Source organism: Sturnus vulgaris, chromosome 24 (genome assembly GCF_052056855.1).
Source record: "Sturnus vulgaris isolate bStuVul1 chromosome 24, bStuVul1.hap1, whole genome shotgun sequence".
Taxonomy (NCBI): domain Eukaryota; kingdom Metazoa; phylum Chordata; class Aves; order Passeriformes; family Sturnidae; genus Sturnus; species Sturnus vulgaris.
The window spans coordinates 6,564,888-6,584,175 of NC_142266.1; the positions used below are offsets into that span (position 1 = coordinate 6,564,888).

A 19,288-nucleotide genomic window follows, 5' to 3' on the forward strand; every position below is an offset into this window, starting at 1 on the left:
CTCCTGCGTCTCCTGTGAGCACACGCAGGTTTTACACGGAGATGGAAATTTGTAAAAAATCTCCATTGAAGGCTGGGAAAAGCCGGTCCCTGCAGCAATGCCACGGAAATTTTGACTTTCTTTGCTCAGAAGTTGCGCCCAAGCTTTGGAAAGCTCTAACTTTGCCCCTGTTTTGGAACACCTGAGGGATTTTTTTTTTTTTTTTATTTTTTTTCCCGGTTTACTGAAGAAGTCCAGGATCCAGCGGGGACGGCGGCACCTCCCGCCCGCTAGGCGGCGCCTGTCAGGCCCCGCCGGAAGCCGGAAGCACCGGAAGCGCCGGAAATGCCGGAACACCGGAAGGCGGAAGCGCGGGCGGGGCGCGATGGCGGCATCGGTGTCGGCCCTCAGCAGTTTGGGGGTACCCGAGGATGATGTTGGGGTGAGGCGGGGACGCGATCGGGCGGGGCGGGGGTTCCGGATCCCTCGCGGGGCTCCTGCTGAGTGCGGGTCTTGCAGAGCGAGGAGGAGGAGGAGGAGGAAGAGGAGGCGGCAGAGCCCGGCCCGGCCGCGGCGGCGGCGGCGGAGCAGAGGAGGGAGGAGCGGCTGCGCCGGTTCCGGGAGCTGCACATGAAGCGGGTACGGGGAACGTGGGTGGGCTGGGAGATCTCCGGAGCTCCCTGATTGCTCTGGGATTGTTCGGTTCGGTTCTGTGTCCCCCCGGGGCCTCGGGGTTGTTCTCTCCCGTTGCTCGAGCGCTGCCGTGTGTGGTTCCAGTACGAGGCCTGCAAGCTCAACAGCCAGGAGGTGGTGGAGGAGGACAAGAGGCTGAAATTGCCCCCGAACTGGGAAGCTAAAAAAGCTCGGCTGGAGTGGGAGCTGCAGGTGCAGGAGAAGAAGAAGGTAAAAAAGTCCCACAGCCAAATGTCACCCCCAAATCCGTGTGTGCCAATTAACTCCTGATTGCTTCAGTCCCTGCCCTGCACGGGGGGGCTGAGCTGGGGACCTGGAACTGGGGTGGCTGCTGAGGCTTTTACTGGGATTGGGGAGTTCTCTGTGCCCTGCAGGAACTGGGATTTTACTGGGATTGGGGAGTTCTCTGTGTCCTGCAGGAATTGGGATTTTGCTGGAATTGGGAGTTGTCTGTGCCCTGCAGGAATGTGCAGCCAGGGGTGAGGACTATGAGAGGGTGAAGCTGCTGGAGATCAGCGCTGAGGATGCTGAGAGGTGGGAGAGGAAGAAGAAGAAGAAAAATCCCGACCTGGGGTTCTCAGGTAACAGCTCAGCTGCTCATCAGGAACACCTCATGCTGGTATTTTGGGTGAAAAGTGAGATCAAAGCTATGGTTTGTCCCAGTTCTGGTGCAGATGTGAAAAACAGGGCTCAGAATTTAATAAGGGATAAAAGTGACAATATCTGCCAAAAGCACACCTTTAGCTTGAAACAATTTCCTTTTACATTTTTATAGTACATGAGTTAAATGTATATTCATGAGAGTTATACCAAGAATAATTCACACCATTATCTGAATTAGTTACACATATAAAATAATTTTAACATGACATAGTTTTAATATTATTCTAAGGCCTAAGATACATTTATCACACTGATATATTTATCACATTGCTATTTATATATATAAGCTGTATGGTGCTGACAGATTTTACTACATCCAAAAGCAGTTAAAAGGAATTACAAACTGTAGAGTCAGAAATCTTTGGGGTGAAGAATCATTTGTAAAAGCCAATGCATAAAGGGAATTAGAGATTGTAAAGGCTCAGAAGTCTTTGGGGCGAGGGATAATTTGTAAAGGATGTGGAAGGCAGCACTGGAACAGGCTCAGAAATGTTTGCTGTCCGTTTTTGGTGCAGATTTCGCGGCGGCGCAGCTGCGCCAGTACCAGAGGCTGACCCGGCAGATCAAACCCGACCTGGAGCACTACGAGAAGCTCAAGGAGCAATAGTGAGTCCTCATTCCACTCCTTGGTACCCTCTGGGGGATCTCTGAGGGATCAGCAAACACTGAACACTGAAATCTTCCCCTCCTGTGCACTGGGATGGTCTTTAGTCTCATTCGGGAGGGGTCCTGGGGTAATTAATTAATTAGTTAATTAATGAGGTTCATTTCAGTGTGGGATCAGTCACTTCATGGCAGTTTGGGTTTTTTAAGCAGCCCAGTTTGCATTCAGACAGATTGAGCAGTTCATGGGGGTTCTGTGTCTTTCAGAGGCACCTGCTGGTCCCTCTCAAAATAATGGAGAGTTTGGGTTTCACATTGACATTTTTGGGTTCCTTATTGCCAATATTGACATTTATCACCTGAATCTGGGGTTTCCACAGCTGAGTGAAGTGTGACAGTGAGACTCAGGGGAAAGCAGTGAAACCACAAGGACATGAGGGCAGGACAAGGGGTGAAGGGTTCAGAGTGAAAGAGGGGAAATTCAGGTTGGATATTGGGAAGAAATTCTCCCCCCCGAGGGTGTTGAGGGCTGTGGCTGCTCCTGGATCCCTGGGAGTGTCCAGGGCCAGGCTGGACATTGGGGTTTGGAGCAGCCTGGGACAGTGGGAGATGTAGGGGTGGCACTGGGTGGGTTTTAACCCCTGTGGGGTTGTCACAAGGCCCTGCTGGGTGTGTGACTGCCCCACTGCTGTGTCCTGCAGTGGGGAAGCTCTGTACCCCACCTCAGACAGCCTCCTGCACGGCACCCACGTGCCCACCAAGGACGGCGTGGACAGGATGGTGGCAGACCTGGAGAAACAGTGAGTACAGGGCAGGGCAGGGCTGGGCTGGGGGTGCTGCAGCCCCAGGGCTCAGCCCCTGCTGCCTCCCAGGATCGAGAAAAGGGAGAAGTACAGCAGGAGGAGGCCCTACAACGACGACGCCGACATCGACTACATCAACGAGAGGAACGCCAAGTTCAACCAGAAAGCTGAGAGGTTCTACGGGAAATACACGGCAGAGATCAAACAGAACCTGGAGAGGGGCACGGCCGTGTGAGCCTGGGGGCAGAGCTCACACCAAACACAACCTGGGGGTTCTGTTCTGTGTGACCCTGGGGGCACAGCTCAAATCAAACAGCCTGGGGAGGGGCAGGGCTGTGGGAATCTGCCTGGCACAGCTCAGCTCACACACAACCAGGGGGTTCTGTTTTCTTTCAGCTCACTCCTTGCAGTTTTCAGACCATTTTTAAGAGTAATTTGTATCAAAAGTAGATTGTAGCTGTTGATGTGTTTATTGTACCAGAGGTAATTTGCATAATTAGGTTGTAAATAGCAGCAGTCAGGCTCTGCCATTCCTGCTCTAAATAAAATCTTTGGTCTAATTTGGGAGTTGGTGTCTGCTCCTCAGGTTGCTTTGCCAGCAGTGACATTCCCATGGAAGGGCAGCTCCCTGCTGTCCCTCAGCAATTCCAAAGGTGGAATTGCCCCCCCAGCCCTGCAGCTGTCCAGCCTCACCCCCAGGGACAGGATAAACTCTGGGATCCTCCTCTCCAGTCCAGGGTTTCTTAAAGAAACTTCCAGACACGGTTAGTCCAGTTGAGTTTATTTTACTAATTATTTATACAAAACTCCATTTTAACCAGTTACTCTTTGTCTTCCTGAACTCCTGGAGCAGAGGGCTGGAAGGCTCCTGCCCCACAGGGAGGCTGATTTCAAGGCAAACCAAACCCACTGAATCCTGCACTAACTCGAGTTCAGCATCCAAGGAACTGTGGCAGGAAAATCTGACACAATGCCAATTGCAGAGGGTGCCCAGGGAAGGAAGAGGCCCTGGAGGAGGCAGGATCCACCCCTGGGGAGTGCAGGGCAAACCCAGCAATGACCACATCAACACAGGCCTAGCACCTGACACAGCCAGTGCAAAACTAAACTTTATTCACTTCAGTAAACAGTTACACAATGTAAATCCAGGTGTTCAAAGAACAGCTACTCAACTATGGTTTAGAAAAAAGTTACCCACCTGCAAGTTCTAGTCCAATAAAGCAATACAAAATATTTACAAATATACACAAGATTCCCATCTGTGGCTTCTGGATCTGTGTGCTCTCTATCTGAAAGAGAAACCTAAGATTCCAAAAATTAAGACCTCAAAATAAATACTCAGTATTAACAAATCTTCAAGCCCATCAGAAATCTCCATCTCTGTGCTGAGGGGTGTGAAGTGCTGCAGGCTGACAGTGACTCCCATCAGCGTGCCCTGAACAGGGAGTTTTTGGGTGAGAAGTTCAGGAATGTTTTCTTCTCCTCCTTCTTGACAGGAACCCACTGCCCATAGGGGCTTCCCTTCCTGTCCTCGTCCCTGGGTGGAGAAACCACAGGGTCCTTAACCACAGCATGGCTCACTGGCTTCTGCAGGGCAGGCTTGGCCATTGTGTTCTGGGGGGAAAAAGAAAAAACATTTCCTGTAAGAAAAGATCCTAAAAACCCTAAGGGTTTATCTGTGCTGATCATATAATCATATAGTAATTAAATATAATTACATTATTATTATGTAATAAAATTAATTCATAATTTAAAAAATGTTTTCTCTCCAGCTCTTGGAATTCATGTTGCTTATACTGAGTATCAATCACATGCACTTAACACAAAGAAATCCCTGAATCCTAAGTTTGCATTACTGAAACATACAACTTGAGATAAGCTGTTCTAAACTAGTTCTGGTTTTAAATCGTTCGGGTTGAGGATAAAGATCATTATTTCCAAGATCTCATTTCATTAATCACAAATCATATTTCAAAGACACTGCTGAGGTGTATTTAGGGTGCTCTAGAGAGGAATCATTATCAAACACCGAATTCCTTTTGTTGTTGTTGCTGAGCTCTGATCTGGAACAGCCAGAGGGGAGGGCTCAGTGCTGGGGTTCCATCACTCACATTAGGGCTGAAGGAAATGCTCCTCTGGATTGTTGCTCTCTCCACTGCTCCCCTGGTCACGTCCTCAGCTGCACTCCCGGGTTGCTAAAGAAGAGCAGACAGAGCTGAAGGGGATCCCTGAGCCAGGGCAGCCACAGCACAGCACAGCTTTGTGTGGAGCCTTTCAATATTTCATCCAAAGTAGCTGTAAAGCTACAGCAGTGCTGAGCCCAGGGCTGCAGGCTGAGCTGTGCCCATCCCGTGGGAATGGAGGCAAGGCCAGGCCCCAGAGAGAGCTCACACAGCACTGAGGGTCACAGCACAGTGCCACAGCACAGCACTGACACCCAGGGTGGCAGCAGCTCTGCACACCCGTCCTGCACAGCTTTGGAGAACAACAATCAACTTATCTGCAAGGGATGCAGGCCTCTTCTTCTGTACTCTCTCAACATCTGCAATATATTGCATATGTTTATGAAAGGGATGCCTGGACCATTTGTGTCAAACCCTCTGCAAATTCACTTCCCTTTCCACCAGCAGCACCTGAGCCACACAGGTTTGTATTTACTGTGACTCAGGGTAACACACCACGACAGAACCAAACTAAAATTCAACTTGAAGCTGCTCGAGTTTCTCCCTCCCTTCAATTCACAGCAGCTACAGCCCACAAAGTCCCTTAATTACCACCAGATTTTCTTCCTCATGTCTGGAACCATAGTCATGATTTCTATAAGACAGAAATAAAGTATGTAAAATGCATTGTGTGCTTGGGTATGGGATTTCTGGGAAACAGTTTGTTGCACATGAAAAGCTTTTAACAGTTAAAAAAGGCAGAAAGATTTAACCTTTTTAAAAAAAAATAATAACCCCACAGTATTCACTAAGTTTGACAAGAGACTCGTGGTTTTATGTCACAAAGTCACAAACGAGTGGAATTCATGGGGAATATCCCCTCAGGAGAACAAGCCAAAGGACCAAGTCTGTCCTTCCCCAGCTGTCCCTACTGGACACTCAGGGGATCAAACATTCAGACAGGGCCTCCCTCTGTGCCTCCAGCTTAAGGCAAAGCCTCCAGGTTTCTGGAGAAGTTTTTGTTCAAAAGTTTCAACTCAAAAACACAACCTGCACAGTCTAACTAGAGCACAGCCATGCAGACACGTGTAAGAGGTGTTTACCTTGCAGGGAGAACACTCCATACTTACCTCAGCTGACTCCCGGGCCTCCTCCCGCTCCTGCTTCTCACTTTTCATCTCTTTGGCAGGAGCAGAGATCCTCAGGCTGGCTGGCAGGACGATGTTGTCTGTTCCCAGAGCTTTGGCAGCATTGGCTTTTGCAATTTCCAGGAGTTCCCTCTTGTCTAGAAGAGGAATGAAAAAAATAAAAGAAGTGCTTTGTGTTTCATTAAAATCCATGTGTACCTACTCAAGCCTAAAACCTGCAGCTGCTGCATCTATGCAAGAACCACCTGGGACTGATCTCATCACAGCCCATCCCCTGTGCCAATGATGTTCTGATAAATAATAATAGACACTAACGCTCTGATAAATAGTAAGAAATACTAATGTTCTAATAATAATAAATTATAATTAAGTACATTTTTCGAACTGCACTGAGCTTTTCTTGCAGTTGTGCTTTACACTGAAGAGAACGTGCCCAGCTCAAACAAAACCCATCCCACACCGAGGGAGCCCCCAAAACAAAACCCATCCCATACCCAGGGAGCCCCAGTACCTTTCTCGCTGAGGTGCAGCGGTGAGCGGCTGCGGGAGCGCGTGCGGGAGCGGCTCCTCCAGCCGCGGTACGCCTCGGGGTACACGGTTCTGCCGAAGCCGTAGTAGCGCCGGCCGCGGGAACGGGAGCGGCTCCGCGAGAACGAGCGGCGGTAACAGCACCGGGAGCGGGACCGGGAGCGGTACCGGGGGTGGTAGCGGTGCCGGTAGTGCCGGGGTCGGTAGCGGCTGCGGTAGCGCCGGTAACCGCGGGAGCGTGAACGGGAGCGGGAATAGGAGCGGGAGCAGCGGCGGGAGCGGCGAGCACGGGAGCGAGAGCGGGAGCGAGAGCGGCTCCAGCTGCGGGAGGAGCGGCTGGAGGAGCTGCTGGAGCTGGAGCTGCGCGAAGAGCGGCTGGAGGAGCGGCTGGACGAGCGGCTGGAGCGGCCCGGGGACTCTCTGTGCTTGGGCGAGCCCAGGCTCAGGTCGTCCATGCAATCTGTCATGTGCGCCGTTCTCCCCGCTGAGCTTCTCCCCGAGTTCTCAGCGCCCGCCTCGCCTTTGGCTGCTGCTCTGCAGTGCCCGGTCTCTGTTCCTGTGGGTGAACACGGCAGGTTCAGCATTTCCTGAGCAGCAACAATCCCAGCCCTCATCCCCCTATGCCTGCTGTAAAAACGGGATCGTATCTCCTCATCCCAAAGGAGTATCGCCCTGGAACTGCTTAGAGCCTGCCCTGGGAACAGTCTGGGATGGAATTGCTCCCCAAACTCAGCTCCTGCAGCACCTTTTCCTTGGGATGCCTTTCCCTAGAGCTCAGCGCAGCCATTCCCAGAATTAAAGACCCAAATCCATCGGATCCCACTGTCCCTTCGTGACACGCGGGCAGCATGGCCAGGGAGAATTAGACAGCCCAAAAACCCCCAGCCATCTTCCAGTAACTATCCCAGTAACAATTCCATCTTCCCGCTCTGCAATTCCCTCTCCTGCAGTCAGTCACAAAACCGGAACACAAGGTTGCATTGAAAAAATAAAGGCTTCAGTTTAAACCGTGAGTGGAATTTTGGAGGCAAGTCTGTCCGAGGTTTAAGGAGGAAAATCTCGGCACTCTTAAAAAGAATTTTCAAGGTATTTTATCTCCCCTGTAGCTTAAATACAGCCCATTGTGTCTACAGTATAAAATAACAATTTTTCTTCCAGCTCAGTACAAATCGAGCAGTTTTCTGCTACAATTCCACAGAGGAAAGGGAAGTATCTTGTAAGCACAAAGCAGCAAAGATCTCGCCTGTATCGTGTCACAGAACTCGTGGCACACAGCTCACCCATCCCAGCAGAGTACTCAACAGGCTGCTGTTAAACACGCTCTGCAGGGACAGCGCAAAGCCCGGCTGGTGATTCAGAGCCGGGACTCGCACAGGACGCAGCGCTCCTTACGGCTCTGTATTAATTATTAAAATGGCTGTCCGGGGAGTGGCAGCCATTTTATGGCTACAAAGGTTACTCGGGGTTAAGGATCTTACCACAAGACTTAAGCCCTGAGTTACGTAACCAGTTTACAATTTAGGGAAGCTCGCTTCGACAGGGAATTTCTATTTAGCGCTCAGTGCAAAGGGAGGTTAGACAATAAATCCACACTGAAATCTGCAATTTAAACTGCGAGACAGTTGCCAGACGCGCCTTCTCTCGCTGCTACTCCACGTAAAGTTTCACTACCTCACCTCTAAGCCAGGCCCAAGGTCAGAGGGCTGGGAGGGGAAGAACAGAGAAGCCCAAGAGCCGCCTGGCACCGCCAGCCCGTGCCCCGTCCATGGGGGCACAGCGGCGCTGCCGAACCCCCCGAGCCCTCAGGATCCCCTCACTCACCGCTGGGCGCTGCCGGGCACGCCCCGCGCTGGTTCCCCTGAGGCACCTGGGCGCTCCTGCAACAAAACCAATAAAAAACATTAAAAACGCACTGCGAGCGATGCACGGCCCTCCCTCCGCAGCGGCCGCCGCGCTCGGCCTCTCCCTCCCTCCCGTCTCACCGGCTCCAGCCCGCCGGGCTGCCCCCACACGGGTCCTGAGGGGAGAGCCCCGCTTCGTGCGTCACCCCCATAGCGCCGGGGACGCTGCGCCGGCCGCGATCGGCGACAGAAGGGCGAGAAAAATCGCTAGAGAATCGCGATAGAAGCGCAGCTCGGAGCCGCGTCCGCCCGCCGCCACCTCCCGCCAGCAACTGAGGGCCGCCCCAGAACCTTCCAGAACGTCCCTCCCGTTACGCAACCGCGCGCTCGCGGCGCACGCGCTGGCCCCGCCCCCTCCCGCCGGGAACGGCGGCCCCGCCCCCGCCCCCTGTGCGCGCGCGCTGCGCCTGCGCGCGGCCGCCGCCGCCACCGCCGCGTCCTGTGACGGTGCGCGGGGGATGCGCGGGGCCGGGAGCGCGCACGGTGCGCGGGGGATGCGCGGGGTGCGGAGACAGGGGGGCGGGGGATGCGCGGGGTGCAGGGATGAGGGTGCGGGAGATGCGCGGGATGCGGGGACAGATGTGCGGAGGAAGCGGGGACAGATGTGCGGAGGACGCGGGGAGAGATGTGCGGAAGATGCGCGGGGTTCCGGGGATGCGCCGGGTTCCGGGATGGGCCGCGGGAGATGCGCGGTGCGCGGATCGGGGGCGCGCCCCGGTGGCAGTGCCCGGTGAGCGGCCCCGGGCTCGGGCGGTCCCCGCGCTCCGGTTTCCTGTGCTCCCTTTCCCCGATTTCCCTTTCCCCATCTCCCTTTCCTGATCTCTCTGATCTCCCTTTCCCCCGCAGTTGTTGAACCATGTCCGGTTTCCTGGAGAGCCTGCGCTGCTCCGAGTGCGTGGACTGGGGCGAGAAGCGCAACACCATCGCCTCAGTGGCCGCGGGGGTGCTGGTACGGCCCCGCCCTGCTCGGGATTTTGGGATTCTTTTGGCTTTTCTGTCGTCAAACGAGAATTAGGGGCAGTTTGGGAGTCTCTTCTCCCGCGTTACAAGTGGAAGGATGAGAGGAAACGGCCTCAAGTTGTGCCTTAGGTTGGATGAAAGGGGGAATTTCTCCTCTGGCAGTGCTGGAGTCGCTGTGCCTGGGAATGTTTTAAAAATACGTGGATGTGGCATTTCGGGACACGGTTTAGTGGTTGGAATCGATGATTTTAGAAGGCTGCTCCAGCCTTAGCGATTCCAGGGAAAGGAAGAACAAGGATACGTTGTCCCTGTGTGTAGCAGCGGAGCTACTGACAAAATCCTGTTTCAACATCCACTTTATGTTTAAATTTCACAGTTTTACCCAGGAAGTGGGCAAATCCCAGCTCGATCCCAAATCCACAGCAGAACTAATGATGTTCCCACTCCAGTCTGGGTTGGAGGCTGTGAGGGTATTTAAATATTGGTGATATTTTTTCTCACAGGCTGTGTCTGTATTTTAAACTCTTTTTTTCCCTCCCAGTTTTTCACAGGCTGGTGGATCATCATCGATGCTGCTGTGAAATACCCTCAAGTGGAAGACTTCAACCATTCCTACCACGCCTGTGGGGTCATAGCCACCATTGCATTCCTGATGTAAGGCCCCAGCAGCTCCCCTGTGCAGTCAGGAATGGGAAGGAGAGTTTTCCATGCCACTTTGATCCTGTTTTTCCCCATTTTTTTTCCCCAGGATCAACGCTGTGTCCAACGGGCAGGTGCGAGGGGACAGCTACAGTGAGGGCTGCCTGGGCCAGACAGGTACCAGGGCTCTGAGCCACGGGGCCAGCGAGCCTGCAGGGGGGCTTGGGGGGTCCCACATCCCCCCCAGAGCCTGCACAGGGATTTTGGGGGGTCCCACATCCCCCATCCCATTGCAGGGGCTCGGATCTGGCTCTTCATTGGTTTCATGATGGCTTTTGGATCCCTCATTGCTTCCATGTGGATCCTTTTTGGGGGATACGTGGTTAAAGGTAAGACCTGACCCTATTTTTTGAAGAGTTTAAGGTGTTTTAATTTACTCCTGGATTTTAGAACCGGTATTTAGAGGGTTTCTAGGCAGGCCCAGTTTGAATATTTTGCCCTACACACCACTGTCCCTTGTTATTACTGATACTGGGATGGATTTGATCTCTCTCTAAGTACAAACTTCTACAAACCCAACTGGGAACTCCATGGATATAATTAAACTGCTGCAGTTTTAAGGGAATAATTCCCTGGGTGAATATTAATTATTCTCAGAATACAAATTACTGAGTTCCTGCAGATTGCTCCCAAAGCCTCTCTGCTAAATTAGCACAAGGGAAAATGACATGTCAGGAATGGGACATGCTTGAAAATTACTTCCAAAAAAACGTATGGGGAATTTTTTTTCTCTTAGAAAAACCAGTGGTGTACCCAGGAATAGCTGTGTTCTTCCAGAATGCATTCATCTTTTTTGGGTAAGACTGCCCTCTTTTATTTGTTTCCTATTTAATTGGCTTTTAATGATAAAAAACTGGAAACTTGCTTTGATCTGGTTGGTCCTAAAGTCCCGTTTTGTAACCAGGCCTCGTGTAAATAAACTGGGATGTGCCTGCACAGGAATTGGGTTGACAGACACCCCTTGAAATGCTGTGTTTGAAACCAGAGGGGTTTGATTTGTGGTGTTCCCACAGGGGCCTGGTGTTCAAGTTTGGTCGCACAGAGGATTTGTGGCAGTGAACCCCCCTGGAGTGCCCTGGGCTTTACCTGCAACCCCCAAAGTTTTGTAAAACCATTTTGTAAAACCTTCCATTGTGTCTGAAGAGAAATCGAGGAAAGCTGAATGCACTAAATCCAGCTCTATTCTGGTTATTTTTTTTTACTCTTGTACGTCCACTTCAGTGTTGTGGTGTTTTTGAGAAATGTAAAATTGCTGCAAACAACGGTGGAGTCACTTTTCTAAAATGATGTTTGTTACAAATAAAAGGACAGTGGGATATGGATGTATTTAACCAGCTGTTTCTATGATGTTATTTACAATCCAAGACTTACTAAAACTGCATTAAAACAACCTTTTAACAGATATTTATTAACTATTTCCTATATCTGGGCAATATAACCATTTCTTCAATTTCAAAACTTGGTGTGTGACTTTTTTTGTATAATTCAGAACTGTGGTGGTTTGGGATTCTTTTTCCCCCCCCCCCCCCCATCCCTTGAACATTTCATTTATCCTGTGGTGACGAAGAGGAAGGAACAACTCACAGTTGTGTGCAGAAGCTTTGGGCAGCTGCTGAGCTCCTGCTGGCATTTTGAGAGCTGGGAACAAGGCAAACTGGCCCTTCCTTGCAAGGCTGCATTCCTTCCCTCTGTAGCTGCAGGGATCAGCTCATCCCAGGCAGTGAATGAGGCCAGTGAGCCTCATCAAAGCACTCGGCCTTGTCATGAGCTCCCTCATTCATTCATTCCTCACAAGGGTGCTGAAGGGAAAAAAAAAAAAAAACAGCCAGGTTTTCACTCCTTTATTAGGTAAGCACTGCTGGAAGATTTTCTGTGTCAACTATTTTTGAAAGTGAGAAACACTGAGGATGACAATCCAATTAAAAACCAGCGTTCACTGGCAGAGAATCCAAGTCCCTGCACTTCCAAAATTGGGTGCTGGCTCAAGATTGGAGCACTGAGGATCATTCCCCCTGTGCTGGGCCAGGCTGTCCCCTCCCAGACACTGAGCTCTGGTTGTGTTTTACAGCTGGCAGCCCCCAGGGGTTTCAGGAGCACCATCCACTACTGAACTTTTTGGTTTTTTTTTTTTTGCCATCAGAACCTCCCAACACATCCAGCCCAAGCCAAGTAATGCCAGATTTGTTTCAGTCTGGCAGGATGCAGAGTTCTGGCCCTGCTCCAGATTCATTCATCAAATCCTGGCTTGTCAAGGCCTTCAGCAGAATCAATTCAGCTTAAAAACTTGAGTGCTTTGCTGGATGAGAAGTGCTCCTTGAGAAATGACTCTTTCCAAATCCATCCTTTTGCCTTGTAAACTCGGGAGCTAAAAATAGTTGAATGTTTCCAAGCACTGGGATTGATAAGCCATGAATGCAGCCGACTTCTTTTGTACATATTTTACAGAAAATATTTAAGGTAAGGGCAACAAAGCAGAAAAGCTGAGTGCATGTGAAGTTTGCATTTGTGAATTCACACTCTGGATCTTTCAGGAATAACTGGAACAGTTTCATTTTTGAGTGTCCATTGGGGTGGCTTTTGTGGGCCTGGGAATTGGTGTTTCAGTGCTGTCTGAACCCACCAGAGCTGTTCAGTTTTTCTGGTGATAAAGAGGAAAATCTTATCTGGTTCCTGTGTGTCAGCTGGGATCCTCCACTCAGAATCCAACAGACAAGTGAGGAAACTGTGAACACAAACATTCTTCTATCAGAACATATGAAATTATAGGAAAAAAAAAAAACCCAAATCAATGGAAAAGCTGATTAAAAGCTTATTTACCCATTTGTTATTCCTGTGATTCAGACACAGCCTCACATCAGCACCTAAGGGTGCCCAAGGACTGTTTGTGCATCACAATATGCTGGGAAAAGCAATAGCCCTTTTTTCCCCCATAAATTTAATTCAAATACCTGGAGTTCTTCATCAAGGTGCTAATTGAACTCCCCCACAGGGAGTGTGAAATCATTTGGAAACTCACCTCCCAATAAAACTGATCATCAAAGTACTTGGAGACATGCACAGCTTTAAGCAGTTTGATGTTTAAGATTAAACCTGTTGGTAAAAAGAGAGAGATCCAAAATAAACACCAGGGCAAGGGGAGGAGTTTCTTGGCAACATTTATGCAAAAATACAAAAATACAAATTCAGATCTAAATCCTCCAGCAGAGTTCCCTGACTCGAGCTGGCCTTAAATACAAAAAGAGACTTGCCAGGATCAAAGCTTGGGATACTAAAAATGAATTACTTTAGGTAAAAGCCCATTTAACAGCTGCTAGATGATGAAAATACCTCAAAATGATGAATTTCTTGCATGAGAAGTGCCTGTGTATTTAAAACAATCTGGTTTATCAGCACTGTTAGTTTGGGATCTCTGATGGGAATCTCTGGAGTTTTAAACAATTGGTTAAACTCTGAATGTTTGGTTATTTCAGCTGGATGTTTTCCAAAAATCTATTCCTTCTTCATTACACTGAAAGTAATGCAAAGGTTTAAATCAATGAAAACCCTCCAAAAATCCCCATAGGAGCAATTTTCATTGGCCATTTCTCTGTTACTCCAGACAGAATTTGGGGCTGGGGAAAAGCAGCAGCTGCCACAAACCAGAGCATCCCATGGGAGCCACGTGAGTGCTGCTGCTCCCAAAGCAGCAAAAAAAGTCCTAAAAATCCCAAAATCTCTTGATCAAAGGTCTGCAGCTGGGCTGAGGCAGCTCCTGATGTTATTGAAACTTTGCTCCAAATGGCCTAAAAAGTGACAAGCCCCAGATTGGGGCATCTTCTGTCACTAAGACAAAAGTGGAAATGTTTCCCAAAAGTGGAAATATTTTCATCTTCACACCTCTCCTGTCTGCAGGTTGAAGGCAGCTGTTCAACCTTGGTTAAAATAAAATGTCAGCACTGAAAGAATGGTGCTGCTGGGTTATTTCTGTTTCTTCTTCTAAAGCCTGGCTGGGGAGAGGCCCTGGCATTGGTTGTTTCCATTTATTCCACCAGTGATTTACCCACAGAATCTTGCTCCAATGAAATAAAAGAATTCCTGGGATGTTTCAGTACTGACCTGTAATCAAACCTGTTATAAAGGCAGTGCTGATGGTCTGGCAGAAGGCACCAACTTCAATAAAGATCAAATAACCCAGACTGAAAAGCAAAAAAAAAAAAAAGTGTTTCACCTTTTATTTAACATCAACACTGTGAATGAATCTGCATCTATCAAAATCTCTCATAGAAGCTGTAATTCTCAAATCTGCAGTGAGATGTTTTAGGAACATACCAGAAGCCTAATGCAGAATTCAGAGGATTTATTTTGTCCATCCTTTTGCTGTTAAGACTTCATTAAATTTGTTGAGAAGTCAGGCCCTCATGCTGCACTCTGATTTCTCCCCCCCACCCCGATTATTTCTCTTCATTATTTAATACAAGAATTTATGTACCTGGGTAAATCACTCCATTGTTCAATAATCCCTTTTTCTACCACACGGAGAACAACGGCGGCCACAGCTCCAAGCACAGCAGGCAAACCAAAAGTGAAATGAACTCCAGAAGTATCCTGAAGCTTCAAAGGAGGATTAAAGCACCTCTGGGAAGAGGAAAAGGTTTAATTGACACCCAGAAACACAAGCTGGTAATTGCAGATCAGCTGTTGCACGCCCAGAGGATGGATTTGCTCTCGTGAGCTGCAATCCTGCACTTTCCTCAAAACACCTCAGGTATCCTGCATTGGAAAAGAAATTTCTAGAGCTCAGCCAAGAAGCATTGTGGGCTTTGAGCATTACCTGCAGACAGTGAGATCCCAGGATGGAGATGACACTGCCTAGCAGCCCCAAAATCATGGCAATCCAAGGGTGCTTGATGATGATTGCTGTGAAACTCATGGTGACCCCTCCAGCCAGGACTGCACTGTGGATGTGAGCCTGTACAACAACAACAACAACAACAACAGGGAGTTAAGGGGCTTTTTGTAAGGGTTTGTAGGGATAGAACAAGAGGCAATGGCTTTAAACTGAAGGAGGGAAGGTGCAGGTTCAATATTAGGAAGGAATTGCTCCCTGTGAGGGTGGGAGGGCCTGGCACAGGGTGCCCAGAGAAGCTGAGGCTGCCCTTGGCAGTGTCCCAGGCCAGGCTGGACAGGGCTTGGGGCAGCCTGGGACAGTGGAAGATGTCCCTGCCCATGGCAGGGGTGGAATGAGGTGATCTTTGATGCCCCCTCCCATCCAAACCCCTCTGTGAGTCTGTGACTGTCAGACCCTGGCCTTGGCTTCAGTTCCCAGCTCTTTTATTTCCAGTGTAGTCCTGAGGGTACAGAAAATCTGTTTGAACAGAAGAAGGGCAGGCAGGGTGTTCCCTGCTCCTTACCATTCTGAATTTGCCATCCTTGGAGGTCAGAGCAGACAACATGAAGGCAGCCACAGCACTCACTGCGAGGGCCAAGTACGTGCTGAGCATTGCTTGGAACTGGAGCTCAGCCAGGATGGAATTGAAGCTTGGCCAGAACATCCAGACAAACACAGTGCCTTGGGGACAAGGACAAGAGACCCTCAGGAGCTGCTCTGAAGGACAGGAACCATCACTGCCTGTCTGGAGCAGTGTGCACTCACTGGGATTCCCAAAGCTCCTCTAGGAGCTCTCCCAGAGAGGAGCTGGCAGTGTCACAGCCCCACGAGCACACGGGCTTCTCTAACAGAATGAAAACAGAAAAGAGGTTCTGCTCTTCTGTGGCCCTCGTGGTCAGCATTTGGGCAGTGCCCTGCCTGGCAGGATGCAGTACTCACGTGCACAGGTGGAATTCCAGCCAGCAGAGGGACGTGGTGGCCTCAGAGCAGCCCGGGCTGATGGCCCAGGGCCCTGTGGGCTGTGCTCAGACACCAACCCCAAGCAGCAGTGTTTGGCTCCTTTGGCACTGCCCAGCTGCTGTGTTTTGTTTCCAGCCCTCTCCCATCCCTGATGTTGTGTTCCCCACCCCAGACCCTGTGCAATCCACCTGACAGGGACATTGATGTGTTCTTGTCCAAGAGCTCTAACAAGTGACACAGGCATTGTCACTGTGAGGCACAAATCCAGTTCCCAGCAGCCCTGGCAGGCACTGATTTTGTACCAGCTTGTCTTGGCTCTGTGGAATCCAGTTTGCATTGCTAATATCCATGATTTCAGTGCTCCAAGGCAGAGATAACCCTGCCTCAGACAGGACAGGCCATTTCTAAAATTATGGTGGCACTGAGGACTTGGGAGATGATCCATCCTATTCCCATTGATTAGGCAGTTAGTCTATATAAATATGGATATAAAATCTACTGAAGCATTCTTATGAGTATCTGCTCAGCTCTGGAAATAAACAGCAAACAACAATTCCAGGGACACAAAAGAGCAGCATTTAAATTTTGTATTCCCTAAACTGGGCAAAGACTGAGTGAAAATGAGTCTCTGTGGACTCCTGCAGGAAGCTCTGGGCTCAGCTGGTGGCAGTTGCACTACAGAAGTTAATGAAGGTAATAAAGCCACCAAATTGCTTCCATAAGAAAAGGAATTAAAGTCCCAGACACTGAGCCTGTCCTCCCCCAGCTCCTGTCTCATGGGCCTGCCTGTATGACACTCCCCACCCTCCACCAGGCTTTATCTTTTTATTTGTGTTAGCAGCAGGGACTGCCCCTTTCTATCTCTGTGCACCACCTGCAGAAGCAGCCTGGGCTCTGCTGAAATACAAGTTATGAGCTCAGCTCTGGCACTCAGCCTGGGCAAGCCAAGGGGGGGCAACCTGGCCAGGAAAGGGAGTGGTGACCCTGGAGAAAGAGCTGTGAGCCTGGAGTAGCCTTCATGCTGAGGTGACAGAGCAAACTGAGCCCCACGTGTGGCAGCAGTGGCCTCTGGGCCAGGTAGGAAGTGGCCATTGTCACAAACCAGCAAGCAGAGCTGCAGTTGCTGTGCTTGGCTGCACTCAGAGCTGCATCCTGCATTTAAAGCCCCAGGCATGCTCCTCCTGCAGGCCCTGCTGCAGCTGAGCCATTCCAGCCCAGGACTCACCCAGCACTGAGAACAGCTCTGACTTGGGGCTGCTCCTGTTCTTGTCCAGCCCCGGGGGGGGCTCAGGGAAGCGGGAGGTCACTGCCAGACCAAAGTAGGCTCCAAAGAGGTGCACGTGCATCAGGGTGAGGTTCTCTGGGACCTGCAGCAACACAACATTCCCCTCTGGGGGCTGCTCCAGGCCACACTGCTGCAGCTCCTGCCAGAGCTGCTCCAAAGCTCCAGCGACATTTCCCCCCAGGTATCTGAAAATCCCACCAGGGTACCTTCAGGTATTTGCTGTTGATGCATCTGCTCACATGGAAAAGGATTAATTCCACCAGGCTCATCACAATTAACTGCACAGGATTGGCCTTCCCCAGCACAGCCCCAGCAGAGATGACCACAGCAGTCATGCTCATCACAGCCCTTGCTAGACTGCAAGAAAGAAAGGAAAGGAAAACAACTCAGTCTCAGGGTGACAGCAGGGCCAATGAAAAGGAACAACACAGAACCATGCGGTTAAAAACCTACAGCCCTCCAAAATGCCTCCAGAAGTGCCTCTGCTCAGCCCTAGCAGGGCCCTGGAAGGAGCAATCAGCAGCTCTGGGTTAGCCCAGCTCTGACATGAGCTCATTACCTTTCCACACCAAATGCACTGTACTGGATCCTAAGGAGAAGTAATAAATCTTCTACCAGCACGGAGAACTGGACACCAAGAACAATGAGCAAGAAGTTGAATCCAGTGCTGCTATAGCCATATCTTCTCAGAACCATCAGGAAGAAGCCAAATCCAAAAATCACCATGTGGTTGACATCTTGAAATACTGCAGGACAGAAAAGAACAAGTCAGCCGTGAACTTATTAATGCAGATTTCTGGTTTAGAAAATCAATTAAAAAATTACAATTAACTAAGAAGCCTTCAGATACAAATTTAAGTGCCACTATTGTTTAGAGCCTGCCAAGAACTCCAGAGCTTTCTTTCCAGTCTATAATCAGAGAAAAAACACCCTTAATGCTGAATTAAGAATGCACAGTGATCTGAATGGATGCCACAGGATGGGGGCTGAGAGGTCAAAAAACCCAACAGAAAACTGACCAAAAATACAATTTAGTCTTGGATCCCCATCACACCTACGAAGAAACTCCCACCACTCCTGGCAAGTCCAAAGAGCAAGGAAACCATTCTGCTTCTCACCAACAGAGCCCCCAGCAGGAGCAGGGACCAGCCCTCCTTTCCCAGCACCGTGCAAGGCTTACCTGGGTAGACGCTGGATGAGAAGTTGATGTCATCAGCACTTGGGAAGGCAAAGAAAGCACGGCTGAGGAACAGAGCCTGCAGCAGGAGGAGGAGCCAGGGCACGCTGCAGCGGAAGCTCAGGTAACGGGAAGGCATCGTGGCCTGCCTGCATGGAGCAGCAGCACAGCAATGGCTCCTTTTCCCTCTCAGAATGTCCCTGCGCCCTCACACCAACAGCACGGGAGGTGTGGGGGCCAGCACTGAGATAAAAAGGCCAAGAGGCGTGAGCAGGGAGCAGCAGCTCCTTATCTGTGGTGTGGCAGGAGCCCAAACTCAGAGCAGCTCCTGTGGGCTGAGCTCAGAGAGTGCCCGTGGGCACGGGACAGCCACTGTCACTGCCACTGTCACTGTCACTGCTCCTGGCACTGCCACTGCGTGGACACACACATTCACAGAGCTGGGGAATTACAGCTTGGAAATTCTTTTCCAGGCCTGGATTTCTCCTGACTCTCAGCTCCATTCCCAGGCTGACAAGCTGACTGCAGCTTCAGTTAGGGAGGAGTCTCCCAGGGTGACAACACGGTGACAAACAGAGTGGAATTCATCACCAACATTAACCCCTGGTGTCTTTGCCGTGGGACACATCCTGAGGTGCTGTCCCAAGGATGTTTTTCCCAATTGTCCAATGAGCTCCTGTCCTGTCCTGGCTGCACTAACACACTTTAAATACAAACTGTATGTACAATAAATTGGCCTTTTTTCCCCAAAAAAAGTCCGTGTGTGTTGCTGTCCTTTCTCTCTCAGGGATTTGGGAGATGCAGCATCTCCTGTGCTGCTGTAGGATCAGCTCCAGGGACACTTTATGGATCCATAGCAC

At 50.2% G+C, this 19,288-nt stretch overlaps 4 protein-coding genes across 8 annotated transcripts; 2 read left to right on the top strand and 2 right to left on the bottom strand.

Annotated features, from left to right (window-relative positions):
- The first annotated feature begins 318 nt into the window (after nt 1-318).
- Nucleotides 319-3,308, top strand: SYF2 (SYF2 pre-mRNA splicing factor). Its single transcript, XM_014885552.2, has 7 exons — nt 319-421; nt 499-618; nt 757-882; nt 1,136-1,253; nt 1,851-1,941; nt 2,640-2,738; nt 2,811-3,308. Exons 1-7 carry the CDS (start codon nt 365-367, stop codon nt 2,974-2,976), a joined length of 777 nt encoding a protein of 258 aa, XP_014741038.2. The 5' UTR covers nt 319-364; the 3' UTR covers nt 2,977-3,308.
- A 524-nt stretch (nt 3,309-3,832) lies between these two features.
- On the bottom strand, nt 3,833-8,754 carry RSRP1 (arginine and serine rich protein 1). Its single transcript, XM_014885661.2, has 6 exons — nt 8,562-8,754; nt 8,401-8,456; nt 6,563-7,135; nt 6,034-6,188; nt 4,853-4,936; nt 3,833-4,355 (listed from the first exon to the last, which is right to left on the bottom strand). Exons 1-6 carry the CDS (start codon nt 8,630-8,632, stop codon nt 4,167-4,169), a joined length of 1,128 nt encoding a protein of 375 aa, XP_014741147.2. The 5' UTR covers nt 8,633-8,754; the 3' UTR covers nt 3,833-4,166.
- Nucleotides 8,088-11,597, top strand: TMEM50A (transmembrane protein 50A). 5 transcript variants are annotated; one of them, XM_088178222.1, is made up of 7 exons: nt 8,088-8,235; nt 9,327-9,429; nt 9,982-10,094; nt 10,189-10,256; nt 10,376-10,468; nt 10,876-10,936; nt 11,153-11,597. In XM_088178222.1, exons 2-7 carry the CDS (start codon nt 9,337-9,339, stop codon nt 11,196-11,198), a joined length of 474 nt encoding a protein of 157 aa, XP_088034348.1. In that variant the 5' UTR covers nt 8,088-8,235; nt 9,327-9,336; the 3' UTR covers nt 11,199-11,597. The 5 variants fall into 5 exon arrangements, with proteins under 5 accessions (XP_088034348.1, XP_014741162.1, XP_014741164.1 ...); XM_014885676.2 differs by lacking the exon at nt 8,088-8,235 and adding an exon at nt 8,821-8,927; XM_014885678.2 differs by lacking the exon at nt 8,088-8,235 and adding an exon at nt 8,869-8,963.
- Nucleotides 11,598-11,965: 368 nt separating this feature from the next.
- On the bottom strand, nt 11,966-18,724 carry RHCE (Rh blood group CcEe antigens). Its single transcript, XM_014885640.2, has 10 exons — nt 18,432-18,724; nt 17,811-17,997; nt 17,458-17,608; nt 17,192-17,333; nt 15,530-15,687; nt 14,950-15,087; nt 14,608-14,753; nt 14,235-14,314; nt 13,156-13,229; nt 11,966-12,861 (listed from the first exon to the last, which is right to left on the bottom strand). Exons 1-10 carry the CDS (start codon nt 18,565-18,567, stop codon nt 12,835-12,837), a joined length of 1,239 nt encoding a protein of 412 aa, XP_014741126.2. The 5' UTR covers nt 18,568-18,724; the 3' UTR covers nt 11,966-12,834.
- Nucleotides 18,725-19,288: the final 564 nt, after the last annotated feature.

Excerpts from the sequence above, each read along its gene's own strand:
- SYF2 (XM_014885552.2), top strand. The coding sequence starts at position 365 with ATGGCGGCATCGGTGTCGGCCCTCAGCAGTTTGGGGGTACCCGAGGAT. Across the intron at positions 883-1,135 it reads AGGTGCAGGAGAAGAAGAAG|GAATGTGCAGCCAGGGGTGA; the intron begins GTAAAAAAGTCC and ends TGTGCCCTGCAG. Across the intron at positions 1,254-1,850 it reads TCCCGACCTGGGGTTCTCAG|ATTTCGCGGCGGCGCAGCTG; the intron begins GTAACAGCTCAG and ends TTTTTGGTGCAG.
- RSRP1 (XM_014885661.2), bottom strand. The coding sequence starts at position 8,632 with ATGGGGGTGACGCACGAAGCGGGGCTCTCCCCTCAGGACCCGTGTGGG. Across the intron at positions 7,136-8,400 it reads GTGCCCGGCAGCGCCCAGCG|GAACAGAGACCGGGCACTGC; the intron begins GTGAGTGAGGGG and ends GTTCACCCACAG. Across the intron at positions 4,356-4,852 it reads GCATTTCCTTCAGCCCTAAT|AACACAATGGCCAAGCCTGC; the intron begins GTGAGTGATGGA and ends TTTTCCCCCCAG.
- TMEM50A (XM_088178222.1), top strand. The coding sequence starts at position 9,337 with ATGTCCGGTTTCCTGGAGAGCCTGCGCTGCTCCGAGTGCGTGGACTGG. Across the intron at positions 10,257-10,375 it reads GGGCTGCCTGGGCCAGACAG|GGGCTCGGATCTGGCTCTTC; the intron begins GTACCAGGGCTC and ends ATCCCATTGCAG. Across the intron at positions 10,937-11,152 it reads AATGCATTCATCTTTTTTGG|GGGCCTGGTGTTCAAGTTTG; the intron begins GTAAGACTGCCC and ends GTGTTCCCACAG.
- RHCE (XM_014885640.2), bottom strand. The coding sequence starts at position 18,567 with ATGCCTTCCCGTTACCTGAGCTTCCGCTGCAGCGTGCCCTGGCTCCTC. Across the intron at positions 17,609-17,810 it reads AGTGCATTTGGTGTGGAAAG|TCTAGCAAGGGCTGTGATGA; the intron begins GTAATGAGCTCA and ends TCTTTCTTGCAG. Across the intron at positions 14,754-14,949 it reads TGGGATCTCACTGTCTGCAG|AGGTGCTTTAATCCTCCTTT; the intron begins GTAATGCTCAAA and ends TCCTCTTCCCAG.